Source organism: Benincasa hispida, chromosome 12 (genome assembly GCF_027475165.1).
Source record: "Benincasa hispida cultivar pf3 chromosome 12, pf3_genome.v1.1, whole genome shotgun sequence".
Classification (NCBI taxonomy): domain Eukaryota; kingdom Viridiplantae; phylum Streptophyta; class Magnoliopsida; order Cucurbitales; family Cucurbitaceae; genus Benincasa; species Benincasa hispida.
Window position 1 is genome coordinate 17,735,128 of NC_143489.1, and position 16,816 is coordinate 17,751,943.

At 33.1% G+C, this 16,816-nt stretch overlaps 1 protein-coding gene across 2 annotated transcripts; it reads left to right on the plus strand.

Annotated features, from left to right (window-relative positions):
* The first annotated feature begins 3,558 nt into the window (after positions 1 to 3,558).
* LOC120069445 (U-box domain-containing protein 35-like) lies at positions 3,559 to 11,769 on the plus strand. 2 transcript variants are annotated; one of them, XM_039021211.2, is made up of 10 exons: positions 3,559 to 3,850; positions 5,301 to 5,527; positions 6,115 to 6,272; positions 6,344 to 6,465; positions 7,016 to 7,206; positions 7,814 to 8,145; positions 8,896 to 8,997; positions 9,441 to 9,869; positions 10,225 to 10,974; positions 11,260 to 11,769. In XM_039021211.2, exons 2-10 carry the CDS (start codon positions 5,329 to 5,331, stop codon positions 11,440 to 11,442), a joined length of 2,466 nt encoding a protein of 821 aa, XP_038877139.1. In that variant the 5' UTR covers positions 3,559 to 3,850; positions 5,301 to 5,328; the 3' UTR covers positions 11,443 to 11,769. The 2 variants fall into 2 exon arrangements, with proteins under 2 accessions (XP_038877139.1, XP_038877140.1); XM_039021212.2 differs by having other exon boundaries at positions 3,605 to 3,850; positions 6,151 to 6,272.
* Positions 11,770 to 16,816: the final 5,047 nt, after the last annotated feature.

Consider the following 16,816-nt stretch of genomic DNA (forward strand, 5'->3'; position numbering starts at 1 on the left):
AGTAGGCCGCATCCAATGGTGTTACTAGAATAAGGTACCCAACCTCATTAATGTACCATAAATCATTTTGACTATTTACTCGAACCCGATCCACACTTATGTCTCCACATAAAGTTCAAGTACTCATACAATAGTCATGAGTCTTAGTGTATTGGATTTAGACTTTCATACAATTTATGAGATCAATAACAAGTATATTGATTATAGAAAATGTTTATTATTTTACAAACGGCGAGTTTTTAGGACATAAAACCCAACAATAAATGTTTCGGTGGAATGTTTGTGTTGCATTGAATACATATTGAATACTTGGGAAATGGTTGAAGGAAGAAGATGTGACTTTAGTTTGAAGGCTTTTTAAAATTGAGGGTAAGTTTAGAATTTTGCATGGACAAAAGGTAAGTGATAGAAAAGTTTTTAGAAGGGTATTGGTAGAAAAGTTTTTGGTTTTTGGATCACTTTGTAAAATTTTCCAAACTCCAAATCTAGTGCTCGAGAATGACCGACGCTCACATGACCTTTGGTGGTGGCTGGAGTTGAAGGAGGTACGGTTGGAGTGAGCGACCTAGGGCCCAAGTCGGCGACGAGCGGCGTGAAGGGAGCGACGACGATGGCTGGCGGCTTATGACGACAGAAATGAAAGAACGACACAACGGAAAAATAGGGGGTGGGGGATGCTAGAGCTTGGTTTGAACTAACGGAAAAATAGGGGGTGGGGGATGGTCTTCTTTGCGTGCATACAGAAGAAGAAAAAAAAAAGATTTTTCCTTTTTTCTTTTTTCTTTTTTTAATTTTTTTTTACTTGTTTTTTCTTTATTTTCTAATTTATTTTTTTTCTTTCTTTCTTTTTTTAACTTAAAAATAAAACCTTAACACAGTCACTTATTTATAACAACTCAAACCCCTTTCCTTTTCCTTTTCCAAAATTCAAATATCCAAAATTTTCTTTGGATATTAAAATCTCAAACCTTTTTGAAAAAATAATTTCAAATCCAATATCTCAATAAATCGATTTAATTCTAATTATCTTCTCCAAAAAAAATCTAAAAAAATAATAATAATAAAAAAACTCCCACTTTTAATTCAAAATTTCCAAATAAAATTAAAACTGAAACAATTTTATAAATTCCAAATTTTTCTTAATCAAATTTAAATTCCAAAATTAAAATTGAATTATCCTTTCACAAACCTCCAAAAATCCAAAATAACCCTAAAATATTATAAAATAACTAAATTTAAATTACACAAAAAGTTGAGATGTCACATTTTTTAACCTAAAACATGTTTATAAATAAATTAATAAAAATTTATTGTCAACTAATATTCTATGGGTAACTGTAACTAGTTTACAATTATTTAAACTAGAATCCAATTTCTGAATATGCTACAACACACGTATCTGAAAACATGAAATACAACTCTGTTTTCATTTAATCATTTGTTTCAAATTTCCGTTTTCAAATTATCTACGAAACATGACTTAATATTTGAATTTAGACTTGATTCAAGAATCCCACTTTTATTTTGATTGGTCTACATTACATGGATGTTGATAGGTTTAACCCCACATTGTTGATTAGGCCATCTTACCCCATGTGAAAGGTAATCCATCAATGGTAATGTAAAAAAGTCGGATCCGGTTGATGACTTTTATTGTTGTTTACCTGCATTTCATAATCGTAATGAATTGTAGAGCCCACATCAAAACTTGTAATCAAATCATGTAATTTAATTGAGGAATTGAAAGTGCTCAATCTAATTGTGATTGAAAATTATGGGACCCACTACTTTTACTATTATCGTTACCGATATTGTTAATGAAAATCATAAATCTGTCACATTTATTATTACCATTACCTTTACTGTTACTGTTACCATTAGGGTCAAGCAGTAACGATTACGATAATGGTAATAGTAAAATGTGATAGATTCATAATTTTAGATAAACACAATAAAAAACAATCTAATTATGTTTGCGATTCAGGTTTATTACACTTCATCCATCAATGAAATCTCATTTCAATTACATCAATTTTTAATTACAGTTCAGTAAACATGACTGATTATACCAAATTTTATCAATGTATAATTTTCTTGTGAACTCAAACATAGTTCACCGAGTAAAGACATTAATTATTATCTCAAATTTCAAAATCAACATATTTCAACTATAATTGACATGTGCTACCTCTCATGAGGCTGGAGTTCAATTCTCATCTTCATATTTGTTGTATAAAAAATGTTAGAGATGATTCTAGATGGAAGAGTATAATACACATAAAATAATAATAAAAGCAACGAGGTCAAGAAAATATCAATGTTTAGGCCAAAAATATCGCTCTAGGCTCAATGGGCCCAAGGGAGAGAGTTAGTTTGTGTTAAAGCCAAATTATGTGCTCGATCTTCACACTCTTCACTCTTTCATTTAAGCATCGGAGTGTGTGTGACAAGTACTACATCAGTGTGGATGTTTTCTCTTTTGCAAGCCACATTCTTTTTCTCTCCAAACAAATTCACTACTAGTGTCACATGAAGGTTAGGTACATTTCTCTTTATCGAATTTTAGCATCAATAAAAAAAAAAAACATCTTAAAAGTTGATAGCTCAATTTCTCACCTCTATCATCGTTGAATTCCAAATAGAATAGTATGAATGACATGTACAGTTAAAATATTTTGTCTATTAGAACTTTCCATGTAGGTTCAATCTTAACTACTTAACACCAACATTCCAACCCCACATATTTATATTAAAAGATAAAGTTGAAAAAACAACATTTTATTGACTTTTTGTTTTTTTAATCATACTCATTATTTAGAAAAGAGAAATGCCAAAATTAATTGTGGGTTTGATAAGGATTTTTATTGACTTTTTTTGTTTTAGGCAATATTGACTTATTTTATCCATTAGCATATACTACCATTCAAAATTAGAAGAGAGGCATATTTTCCTAACTAAACTACTAAAATACAAATCTCGATCATGTTGTGTCATTGGATGTGGATTACTAGAAATATATAACTTAAAAAAAATCAATTTGTACTCCTAAATTTTAGTGTTGTATCAATCATAATCTGAATTAAATAAATGCATCTATTTAGAAATTTCACTTAAGATTTATAAATTTTCACATAATTCAACTTACAATTAATTCAAAATTACCTAAATAAGATTAGTATTCACCAAAAATTCTACCAAATTAAGTAACATGTTATAGGAAAAATGAAGAATCACTAATATTAACAAAAAATATTATTTGTTTCATTTTAGTAATTTCTATATTGAAGAAATTCTAATGCATGTGTGAAAGTGAAAGTGATGCGTTAACGATTTTAAAACGAAATTTTAATTGAGGGTGAAACTTCATTTGTGGCTTAAACTATGGGATTATAAGTGATAGAACTCTTTTAACTGTAAAACAAAAATGACCTTAGTTCAGTGTTATTGAGGTATGTGGGTCCATTAGAAGTTGAATTCTAGTTGTTGTGCTGAAAGGAAAAAAGGTTGGTACCATTTCACATGGTGATTTATGGTTCCTCTGCTGCACTAGTAGAGAGCAGAGCATGTGTAATAAATATTAGGCCTTAACGCCAAATGAGAAGTTATTACTATAGAACATCATCTTGAAAAGTCTTACTTCATTTCTGTGAATGGGTTGAGGAATGAATGAATAGAAGACCAAAAACCATTTGACCCCTTTCCCCATTTCCCCATTTCTTCATTTTCCCACACTGACACGATTCCCATCTTTTTCGTTTAGATTATCATTAGACTTCCAAACGAAGCCATTTTCTGGGTTTTGAGGCACGGTGAACTTGGGCATCTCTAGGGGAAATTCTGCCTGTGGAGGGTACTGTTTCATATTCTCTACCCAAATTTTGTATTTGCTTCTTGTTGAAAGGACACTTAACCGAGTTGATTTTAAGCAGCTGGGACTCGTTTTTCTGTTTTGGTTTTAATTGATGAACTGGGAATTCCTCATTTCCAGTTATTTTTGGTTGGATTTTATTGTAGTTTGATGCTTTAAGTCTGAGATGGTGTTTTGTTTCTCCTCAACTTTCTGGTGTATATTCAACTCAGAGGGCATTGGATAATGCTCTCTCTCAATTATATTGTGTCAACGAACTTCCCCTTCCCCAAAGAACCCGTATCCTTCTTAAACAGTAATTATTCATGCATTTACATAGTTGTTTGGATGCTTTATTTGGGATGTTTTATTCTGACTAACTGATGCCGTGCATCAGTTTCCTTTTATTGGTAGATTTTATTACAGGTTTCATGTTCAAAGTCATCTAGTTTGTTGTACTTGTACATTGGAGGGTTTTGAAAAGATTGGTCACTATGATTTGTTTTGTTATTGGGTGTGTTTTATGATTCCCCATGCCTAGGATATAGAATCAATCCAGACTTGGTACCTAATGGCCCAACATTCAGTTGCACCCCCTGTTATCTAGACGTGCCACCTGTTTGACTTGAGCTGCTTATGAGAAGTTAATATTGTCCCTACATATCTACGCAGGTTTTTTCAGCATGTTTTCTTTCCTTAATCACATTCATAGAAAATTCCCTTAGAGTTCTCCAAACATATGAAACTCAAAGTTAAGCTTGAGTTCTCTACTTAGGTTTTACATGATGGAAGGGCCCATGTTTGAATCGTGGGCTTTGGGGATTACAATGTTGGGTTTTGACAAAATATTAGAAGAGTGGTTGTCCTACATTTGAAAGGTAGCGATGGGCTCTAAGCATTATAAAAGGAGCAAATGACTTTGGTCTCAAATCGTCTCAGTTAGAACTTAGAAACACTCTAAGCTTGGGTGTGCTAACTCTAGTTAAATTCCCTTTTGTATTCTCTAGTTTGGGGGTGGGATTAAATGGTGTGAGTAGTACAAAAGCTTTGGAAGAGTGTTTTTGTATTGGGGTTGAGGAAATAGAGGAAATCTTTTTGTGTGACTGTAATAATTTTTACATAGTGTAACTTCTTTCTGGTTCGTAGTTTTTTCTCCGGTTGGAGCTTTCCACGTCAATTCTTGTGTTCTCAAATTTATTGCTTTATTTTAATTTTTCTATTATTTTTTTTTCTTATTCCTACGGTAGTAGTGGGAGGTTTTTCTGAACATACAATGTTATACAAGATATCTAATTTGATACGTTAGATAGAAGGTCCACCAAATATGAGTCATTTTGAATTATCATTCCTTGAGTCAGACTTTAGGTTAATATGTGCACTCTTTGCTGCAATTTTTTTTGTTGTTGTTGATTTGATTTGTGTACTTAATTGACTTGCTTTCACCATTGATCAGGAGATTTGATGCCAAGAGTTGCATAATTATGGAGGTGATGGAAGATGAAGCCAATAGAAATCTTATGTTGCTGCCTTCCCCTTCTCCAGTTGTAGCCGTTGCTATCAGTGGGAAGAAAAACAGTAAATATATAATTAGGTGGTCATTGGAAAAGTTTCTACCTGACGGCATCATTCATTTCAAATTGCTGCACATCATCCCAAGGATTACTAGTGTCCCTACTCCAAGTAAGCCATGCACTTCAAATTTATTGGTAAAGAGGGAATGTGTTTTTGGTATTTTAAGTAAAATTTATGGTTGCTATTGGCAAGGAAAATACTTTGAAATGAATATAGCTTTCTCTGCAACAATCAAGTGAAATACTGATTTTATCTGTAAAAAGTTATTGTTTTATCAAATCTTGATTACTTTTGTTCACTTTAAGCTAGGTCCTTGTGGTGAAAATTGAAAAAGACATTTCTTTGACCATTTAGAGAATATACATAAGTTTTCTTGCATTTTTATGTTAATTTAATTCAAGCAGGGTATTCTGGGTAGCGGCCCCAATCTTTGCAAATCCACCCTCACAATGTAACCTTGAACAACGTTGCATCATGAGATTGGTTAAGAAATGATAGTAGGAAATGAGACCATGACCAAGTTATGTCAATCCTATACATTGTGTTGATTTTTTAAAATTTCTTATGTGATTTAATTTTATGATGCTGTTAACTACATGTGGGATGCACGTGCAAAACAAAATCTTCATTTGATGTAAAACTGGTCATTAGATTTTCCTTGTATATTCTTGTGGCTAACGCTAGACTTTGCTTAGATTGCATATTCAAGCTATATGCCAATGTTGATGCAGTGGGAAATTCAATTCCGGTTTCACAAGTTCGTGGTGATGTCGCCGTGGCTTATAGGAAAGAAATCGGGTGGCAGACAAGTGAAAAACTTCTTCCATTTAAGAAGATGTTTGCTCAGCGAAAGGTCCAGCCTTACTCTAGTTTGAATTATGGATAGGAAAACAGAATGAACTCAAATCTTTTTTCGAAATGTAGGTTCATCTTGATGTTGTAACTCTTGAAGCAGATGATGTGGCAAATGCAATAATAGAAGAGGTTACAAAGTGTTCAATCAACAAGCTTGTTATAGGAGTTTCATCACAGGGATTATTCTCAAGGTAATTAACTACCTTCTACCATGATCTTACTGAATTATTTGAAATTTAACTCTATTAGTAGGTTGTTATCATTTCTCTTTATTGTTACACCTCAAGTCTATTTGATATTCGAAAGAGGTTGTTCAGTGCTTATTTGATCATAACACTGATATCATCAATACTCCACTTGTAACTTTGTCCTTGTCATTGTAATAAGGTTGGCCTTATACAGTTTTACTGAAACCAAAAGACAATAAGTTTTCTCATTTGTAGAATTCATTATTATAGAGGTATGTTCAGTGGGGTAGTTGAACTTACTTCCTGGACTTGTGCCTCCTATTGGATGCTTGCTGTACAGTTCACACAGAATTGAAAATAATATATGCCTGGAAACTTGTACAAACGAAACGACATAAATATAAGTGAAATGAGTCAAGGTCGCATGAAAAAAAATGTTTTTGTTGCATGAAGAGTTATAAATGAAATATGTACCAAAACATAGTATTACGTTTTGTTTTCTCATATTTTTCTGTCGTTGACTCTCTTGTGTCTGGATGACATTTTTATTTAGGAAACTAAACAGTCTGTCCTCAAGAATATCAGCCCTTGCACCTAGATATTGTACAATCTATGCTATTTCAAAAGGAAAACTAGCCTCAATACGGCCACCTGATATGGAAACAAACGTGAGCATTAAAGATGATGCGAGTGAAGGAAGTTCTGCAAATAGCTACTCAAGCTATACATCTAGCTCCCTTACAGGTAGCCATTACTTAGTTAAGCTTTGATCTACGTACATATTTTGGTTTAACATGCCAGGCTACAACTTTTGAAGTATCAGATGAAAGTGATATCACCAATTAAAGGATATATGGAAACTCGGTGGCTAATCATCAGTTAATTCATATTTAGAGGCTATACAATTGCATCTGTAAAGGTTCACCTGCATTTAACTAGAGACAGGGTTCGTTTGTCTTTAGGTTATATACTTAACTACTGTTCTTATCACATGTACATTTTTTAGAACATCAAACATGTATTACGTATTCTTCTTTTGTTGTACTTTTTGTGCTAACATTTTATGATTTTGATCTTCAAGATTTTTGTGTCCGTAAGGATTAAGTTGGTCGGTACTCATTAATTAAAAGTAGTGGATAAGAGTGATGGAATTTGTGCCCATTACCTTTGCCTTTTGTTAAAGATTCCAACTTTCATACCTTATCAAGTCTTCAACTCCGTGGTTTAACTAATTAAACTATAAATTTAAAAGATATGTTCACTTATTAAGATTGGTTTAGGAGATAAAACTAGGAAAAAAGTGAATGAGAATAAATTTTGTTATTCAGTTCTGTCTGTTTTCTTGATACAGATGGCAGTTCAAGCTTAATTACCTCCTACTCTCATTTCCCTTCTCCTTCCCCTTCCCTACCATTACAACGATTTCAAGCTCTTTCAACCCTTAATCAACCTCTTCTTACGACAAAACCAAGCCCCATTGAAGCCAACCATTCTAGATGTCAATCCAATGATATTGGGGATCAGGTGGATCGCGTTCGTTCTTCTTCCTATGTTTCAGATTGTGCACAAACATTGAGTCGAGACTCTAGTTGTAAAAGCTTGTCAACAGATAACCTGTCTTGGGTTTCTGATGAAGCTTCATCTTCAGGCGCGTTCAATGATTATTACTCAAGTGAAAGTCAGGTAATCCATCTGCTATTTGGCTTGGCTTGTTGTCAGTTCAATTGATCACTTCATGTGTTCCATCTTTTGGTTTCCTTGGCTTGGGTGAAATGGAAGAATCTTCAGTTATCCTTCAATCTACCTCGTATTTTTTTAATGCTTTTTAGTGGTGTAAACATTTGCATCCATTTTAGGCTTTAAGTTTTTCAGCTTTATTTTCTTCTTGGAGAGATTTTCTGTAATTCACCACTGGGGTCGAGAGGTTATATATTGCCTTTCTAATTTAGTCATCAATGAAATATCTGTCCCTCTACAAAAAATCTTGCTTATGGCCTACTTGTCAAGTTCTTTTGACAAGCAGTGAAATAATGTTCACTTATTCTGTAAAAGCACGCACCTCCTTTGAGAAAAGTTCTGTTCAGTTTTGGGAGTAACGTTCAAGTTTGGTAATAATTGAATTCAGTTTGTGTTAGAGATAAATTTTAGTAATCATGGAAAGGAAAGATTGTATTGCCAACTCATACATTTGCATCCCAAAGGATGTAGAGACCTGGGATCATCTGCCATCATTCCTCATTGGCAGGAGGATCCAGTTTCATGTGTGCTAGATATCCAGCCATTCATCAATTGTTGACATTGATAATTCGAAAATCCATGAGTTTTATCTTCGCACTATAAAGACTTCTAGGATACAAATTTCATTCTGGCATTCATTTATTTGATGTTACTATGATATATTTGTATATTTAAGTTGTTCTCTTGTGTTGGCAGGCGGATGTCAGCTTTGAGCTTGAAAAGTTGAGAATCGAACTAAGACATGCAAGAGGAATGTATGCAATTGCTCAACGTGAGACGATTGATGCCTCTCGAAAGGTGGATGTCATTCTTTTTAATTTATCATTTGGAACCTATGAATAATACTCTCCTCTGGTTTTTGTTTCATGGTCAGAGGGAGATGATTGATCTTAGCAAGATTATATCGTCATCAAGCATGACTATTTTGATAATCTCTCCAATGCTATATTAGTCCAGCTAACGTATAAAGGGTTGTTCTGTTTTATGGATTTTATTTATTTACTTTATTTTTAGAGGTAAACGAATATGAAGGTAAATTATGGCCTAAATGCATTTAAGAAAATCTAAAATCATGTTTCAGAATATGATGCCAAAGAATTTGCGTGGGAAGAGACCAACTGTTTTTCATTAGGAACAAAAGCTTATAAGAGAAATTCTAAAAGCATATTTCAATTAAGTGACAGTACAAGTTATTTTGACTCCATGAAAAGAAAATTCACCTCGTTATTGTTTATGATCAGCTAAACCATCTAAATAAACAACGATCAGAGGAAGCTAGGAAGCTTGAAGAGATCAACAATAAAGAGGTGGCCGCCAAAGAATTTGCAAGGGAAGAGAGAGTGAAACATGAAGCTTTGAGAAGAGAAGCAAAGTATGTAAAAGAACGCGCTGAAAGAGAGGGCATCTATAGGAAGGAAGCAGAGACAAAAGCTCTTCAGGATGCCAAAGAGAAGGGAAAGCATGAGAATGCTCTTCAAGGACCTCTGCAGCAATACCAACTTTTTCAATGGGAAGATATTGTTTCTGCCACATCATCTTTTTCTGAGGATCTTAAGATTGGAATGGGAGCACATGGATCAGTTTATAAGTGCAGTTTGCATCATACAACTGTAGCAGTGAAGGTTCTTCACTCCAGAGATGGTCACAAAAGGATGCAACTTCTTCAGGAGGTGAGTGAATTATTCAATATGACATCTAGAAAACTTGTTGATTCTAGGATTTTGTTACGTTTTCGATAAAAGAAAGTAGGCCTTTTAGTTATTTCCTTAATGCCATAGCCGAGGTCTTCTTGTACCTATTTGCCTATGTTCAACTGTCTCAAATAGTTGCTTGAATCCATTGTATCATTATAAAAAATCAGCAGCATCTTTCACAACCAAGTTTTTGTGCTTTCTGAAATTTGCTTTTTCTGTTCTTTTTTGTTATCATCATTCATCACCACAATTCAACATGTAAATTCTCTGTGTCTCATATTGTATGATTATCCTAACTGAATCAATTTTTATATCTTCTGTTGACTTTCAGCTCGAAATCTTGAGCAGAATCCATCATCCCCATCTACTGCTTCTCCTAGGTGCATGTCCAGATAAGAATTGTCTGGTTTATGAGTACATGGAAAATGGTAGCTTGGAGGATAGGTTGTACCGCAGAGGCAAAACACCTGCAATCCCATGGTATGAGAGGTTTCGAATTGCTTGGGAATTAGCCTCTGCTCTTGTCTTTCTTCACAGCTCAAAACCCAAACCAATAATCCACCGTGATCTTAAACCAGCAAACATCTTACTTGACCATAACCTCGTGAGCAAAATCGGCGATGTCGGTCTTTCTACAGTGTTTAATTCAGACCCTTCAATGTCTACTGCATTCATGAATAGTGGACCAGTTGGGACTCTCTGTTACATAGATCCCGAGTATCAACGAAGTGGATTAGTCTCACCTAAGTCTGATGTGTATGCTTTTGGAATGGTGATCTTGCAGTTACTAACTGCAAAACCAGCAGTAGCACTTACCCATGTAGTGGAAACAGCCATTGATAACTGCACTTTAATTAAGGTTCTGGATATAGAGGCCGGGCATTGGCCTGTTGAAGAGACGTATGAATTGGCAAGATTAGGACTTCGCTGTGCCGAGATGCAACGTAAAGATAGGCCTGACTTGAAGGATCAAGTACTTCCCTTGCTGATGACACTGAAAAAGGTTGCTGATGAGGCTCGCAATTTGCCCTCCAAAGTTCCAGCTGCAATTCCTAATCATTTCATCTGTCCAATTCTTCAGGTATAACTTTTACAATATTTTTTATAGTTGGTGAACTTGCATCTAGAAAGTTTCTAAATGTAAGTTGAATAAGGATAATATAGGAAGGAATAAGGTGAACCTGACCATAGCTCAACTTGTTAATGTATTATAACATTGACCAATAGGTTAGAGGTTCATATTCTACTCCAGTGTTGCTGAACTCAAAATATAAGAGCTTTTTAGGCTCATTCTTGCTGGAAATTCTGCTGGTTGGTTTCTTAACATATATTTTCCCTGAAAGTACCGTGCTGAGTTTCTCGACAGGACGTAATGAATGACCCTTGTGTTGCGGCGGACGGATACACATATGATCGTCGGGCAATAGAGAAGTGGCTTCAGGAGAACGATAATTCACCAATGACGAAGTTGCCGCTGCCAGATAAGAATTTGATACCAAATTACAGTCTGCTCTCCGCAATTGTTGAGTGGAACTCCAGAAGAAGTTAATACCAACATCCATTTTTAAGGTTTGAACTGAAGTTAACATGTGAAACTGTCTCTCACTCAGAAGCCACTCTATTTAGTTTCAGTTTCTATCCCTGATGAATATAGAAAGTCTTCTTCCACCTCTTATCTCTTTAGAATTGTTATTGGAGCAATTAGTCAATCTTCCTTTCATCTAATATTCTTTTCTTAGTTCCCTTCTTCTATACAGTTAATTGTTTTGCCATATTTGGCACTTATCATTGTATACATCAGTGTTGCCACACACTTGTAAAGAAACAAGAAGAATTTCAGTATTTAGATATACAATATGGTCAGTGCTTCCAAATACTGTCTGAATTGTCTCCCATATGTTTCACGTTCGAAGCCGTAGCAAAGAAAAATATCAGCATTGAAACTTCAAATTAGTAGGCGCTGGAATGAGAGCAATCAACATACCATTTTTGTTTGGCTTGAGATTGGCCATCTTCACATCAGAAAATTATTGCCCATTTAATCAGAAGCAAATCAGGCCAAGATGGGTAATACTTCTATGCACCCATCTTTGTGCAAAAATAGATGGAGCCTGAATTTGATAAGTTAATTGTAGTAAAATCAATGAATTTGTTGGATTAATTACAATACAATTAAAGAAGTTGGTCCATGCCTTTTGCTATAATTATGGAAAGTTTCATGTTTTGCCATATTTTCCAAATGAAAGCCCAAGTTATGCCAGCAAGTCGTGGGCTTCAATCGGCTTCTGCTACACTAGCAAATCACATCCTATCAAGATTGTGGGTTTCAATTGGAAAATGGGCAAAACCAAAACTTAATTAAAATAAAATATTGTATCTGTTTGAAACCAAAAATTTACAATGATTTAAGTCGGAGACTCTTCCTCATTTTTCTCAAACATTATCTATTTGAATCTATCTTTTATATTTTTTAAAATTTTACATATACAGTCTAATTTCATTTTGGATCATTTGGTTTAAGGTTTAATAAATGTTTGGAAATAAAAGATGTTGGAATAAGATGTCTGGAAGATAACCGTGTTTGATTGTACATGAGAATACTATCAGACTTTTATGAACAAAAATTGTACTTGCAATTAACTTATGAAATTAAACATGAAAATCTTATTATAGTTGTAAAGATTAATGAATTAAAGAATAAACAACATTCAATATATCGATAAAAAAATTTAATTAATTACGAATCAATAATATTTTTAATTATAAATATTTGAAGATTGAGTAATTTATAATTTAAAACTAACCAATAATGCATTTAATGAACGTCATACTAATTATAATCTAATACTTAATCATTTTAATAATTATTAGTCGTCAATAAGAGCGTAGCTCAATTGGCATTGTGTTACCCAGGTAAAGAGTTGAAAACTGTGAAAAAACATGAAATTTGAATGTCTGTATTAATTTCCATGCAGAAAACCCTTCAACCAAATGACTCATTTGTGTTAGAAGTAACTGTATCAATTATTATCATATTCAAACCAATAACCGGCCCTTGTTTGGAATTCTTAATATTTTTCATAAACAACTATTTATGCACTATTTACATATACTTCAATTACATTTTGTGGTAGCAGTATTGCATCAACTTTTATCCTATTTAAATCAATTCCCTTCCTTTCCCGTATTTCAAATTTGCTCTCTCTTGATTCCTCAAGATGCTCACAACACTATTTAAATATACAATATACTTATATTTTATGTTAGTAGTATTGTATCAACTGTTAATGTCATATTTAAACCAATCTCTAATTCCTTCCTCCCTAATTATTGATTTCTCTACTTATTCAAATTTAAATTTAACTCCCATTTTTCTCAAATTTCATTTCTTTTTGAATTTTCGAAATCTAATAAATTGGCACGTCATTAAATAATTTATTAATTATTTATTTTTATTGCTACTATTGTAGCAAGCAATGAATGGAGGTAGTATGAAACCGCAATACTAGAAATTTTCTCACCCCTTTCGATGATGAAAGTGTAAAACTTAAGGATATGCTGCATATATGTCTAAAGTATTAGCAAAGATAACACAATATGAAAAAGAATTTGTTGAGATAGCTAAATTTAGATTCACTTCTCAAGTTCTATCAATGATAGACTATATTGCTGATAGAAGTCTATCGGTGATAAATTTTTGTCCAAATCTGATAGATTTTACTATATTTACAATTCTTTAAATATGTTGCTATATACTTAATTATTAGCCCAAATATTATCTATTATAATTATCTTTTAAAAAAATTATAATATACGACAACCACTCAAAATGTATTTTTTTCAAAGTGAGTTTCAAAAATAAATTATTTCGAAGGAAACACTAAAAGCTAGATTTTAGAAAAAGAATTTTTGTTGTGTTTTATCATGTATCCGTCCAAATTATGATGTTAAATGAAAATGATTAAAATACCCTCAAACTAATCCAAATTTGGTCTAGCAGAAAAATTCATTTCCTCTTCTCTCCGGGAAATTGTCATTCTTTACCTCTCCAAGTTTATTTTTTTGAAAATTGGACCTTCTTACTATATAAATAAAATTTTGATTTTATCCTTCTAACAAAAAGAGAAATTTAAAGTCACTTTCTCCCTACTTTCTTCCCTTTTTCTCTCTTTCCAACCGTTAGAAACCCTCTCTCTCTCCCTTGTGATTTTCTCCCTACTTGTGATTTTTGGCTACATTTCTACAAATCATCTTGAATCCCTTTTCCCAACCATGCGGTCCTTTTTTTCGTGTTTTACGTGTTTTTAGGATTTCGATTAACGATCAAACTTTTTGAGAACTATTATCGAGTCATTACTACCATGTATGAAATTTTTAAAACAAAATTAGCTGATTATTTAACTAAAAGTAAATATTTTATGAATAAATAAACCACTACTAGAAATAATTTCTAAACATCATAGTAAAATTTAGTTTAGGATCCCTAAAACGTTGATTAGAAAAACAAATTAAAATAAATTAAAACTTTTAAATTTAATACTACTTCGAAACTCAATTATTCTCTATTAATCTTTCAAAACTGTTTGATAACATAACACTGAGCAAAACGACTCTTTAGTCCTGTATGACACCTTCAAGAGATCTCTTCATCAAACGTCTGGTACATTCTTTCCTTTATCTGAAAAACATTTTAAGAAAAAGGTTATGTATTTAAAATATTCAGTAATTGACCCCACTATCTAGGTCAGACTATACAAACACATGCAACATGCAAAATGAATATTTTGAGCTGGTGGAACTGTTCGTGGTTGTATGCTGTGCAATGTTGGTCAAACTGAAATTATCTTGAATTAGCATAAGTTTTCTCTAACCAAACTCAAGTGTAAGTTTAATTGGAATTTTCTAGCAAGTATTAGAGTCGAACACAGGGAATTTGTAACTTCTAATTAGTGTTGATTTTAATGAATGATGTTTACGTAGGTAAGGATTAATCAATTGATGGTTGTTTGTGCAAAGAAAATGAAAAATTGCTTAAAAGTAATAAAAGGGATGGTAAGAAGGTGATGCGTTGGTGTGTAGTGTGAGTGTGCATTAAGTGTGGAAGTGAGATGCATTGAGTATGAAAATGCAACATAAATAAGACAATTTGCGTTGAGTGATTAAAAATTCAATGAATAAGGTAGGGTTGAGAAGATCTACTAATATTCATCCAAACTATGCATAAGTGTCCGTTCATGTCATTAACTTAACTAAGTGACCACCTCTCAGTATTCATGCCACATTAATCTCTAAGATGCATGCTTAAGTTAAAAATTAACAAAAGGTTAACTTTAGCTCGAAAGCCACTTCCTTCCTTGCTTAATAATTTTCATAGCCACTTACTCTCTCGAGCGGTTAGCTATTTCTACTTAAATCATTTGATTAGATGGATTCAAGCAATAGATTAATCACACATTAAACAATATGAACTTCTACTTATGCACAACTTTTGAGAATATTAGTTTACTTTTCCAAACACATTAGAAAGTTAGCAATTCATGATGGGGAATAATGAACACATGGATGAATAATAGATGATAGAAATCATGATTTATATTAAGACTATGAATGTCACAATATCAATATCTTAATACAAATTCAAAAACAACACAATAATAGATGTTAAGATCAGAATGTTGAGCCACCGTCACAATCTCTTACTTCCTTGTGCTTTGAATGGATAAAGGAGCTCTCTCTCTAACAGAGAATAAGACTGAGTTCTCACTTAGAATTCTTCAAGAAGATATTGAAGGTGATAGAGAGAATCGAGCTTAGTGTTGGCAAGAAATATGTGTGTGTAATCTCCTTTAATGTCTTGAAGCTGAGCTATTTATAGACTTTTTGGGCCGTTATTAAGCTATATTTCTAATGATTCTTTGATACACTTTGTATTTAATTCTATGTCCTGTTGTGCCGCATTCCTCACGTCACAGGTTCATTGGTTATGCTGAATCTTTCAAATCAACTTTCAACTTGTGCTTTGATTAGACAGGCTACCGCCCATGCATCCATCGACTGCATTTCATTTAACGCATGGTTCTTTCTTTTAGTGCATAATTAGGTTGGCTTGCTTTTCTTATGCATTTAGCAGTTGCAACTTCATTTCTTTTACCAATTTTTGTTGCTTTTGCATTCAAATCCTACGTTTATAGAGGTTAAAATTATAAAATTTTAGGATAACTTAGTTTTGCAATTTCAAATGTATTGCTAGTCTTTTTACATGATTTCTTTCTCAAATCAATGCATTTTTTACTGGATTCCCTTAAATATTCTAAGTAAGAAGCCACAATAACGTGTATTTCTATAAGTTATCAAGAACCTAACCTAAAGTACTAAAGGCTAAACATGAACTGTCATCTGAGTGAACAATTTAACCCGCCCTACCATATGTGAGATGTATTCATATTAACTGGTGAACCTGAAGGAACACATAACTGGTAGACCCAAAGTCGAACATAATTTGATGGACCTAAAGACACATATAAACTGGTGGACCCAAAGGTGCACATAAACTAGTGATCCTGGAGACACACATAATCTTGTGGATAAAAGGTGTACGTAAATTGGTGGACACGAAGGCGCACATAAATTGAATCTGAGGTGTACATAGCTACGGGTAGGAGGGCAATTGTTACTAAGCTTGTCTATCATGAAATACACAATTAAAATGTTCCATAACACGAAATTATACCATAACATCTTATAATTCATGAACTCATAACATAACCTCTCATAAACTCATAACATGCATAACTAAAATCTTTTTAACAATGGAAATATATCTTTTTCTGAAAACTGTTTGACAAAAGCGAAAATTAGTATTTTAGCTACTTACCTCAAAATCTAGCCTAAATAATTTAATCTCCTTCTTGTATTAAGTGAAT

Coding starts and splice junctions, on each gene's coding strand:
- LOC120069445 (XM_039021211.2), top strand. CDS start 5,329: ATGGAGGTGATGGAAGATGAAGCCAATAGAAATCTTATGTTGCTGCCT. Junction 6,273..6,343: donor AGATGTTTGCTCAGCGAAAG/GTCCAGCCTTAC, acceptor TTCGAAATGTAG/GTTCATCTTGATGTTGTAAC. Junction 10,975..11,259: donor TCATCTGTCCAATTCTTCAG/GTATAACTTTTA, acceptor GTTTCTCGACAG/GACGTAATGAATGACCCTTG.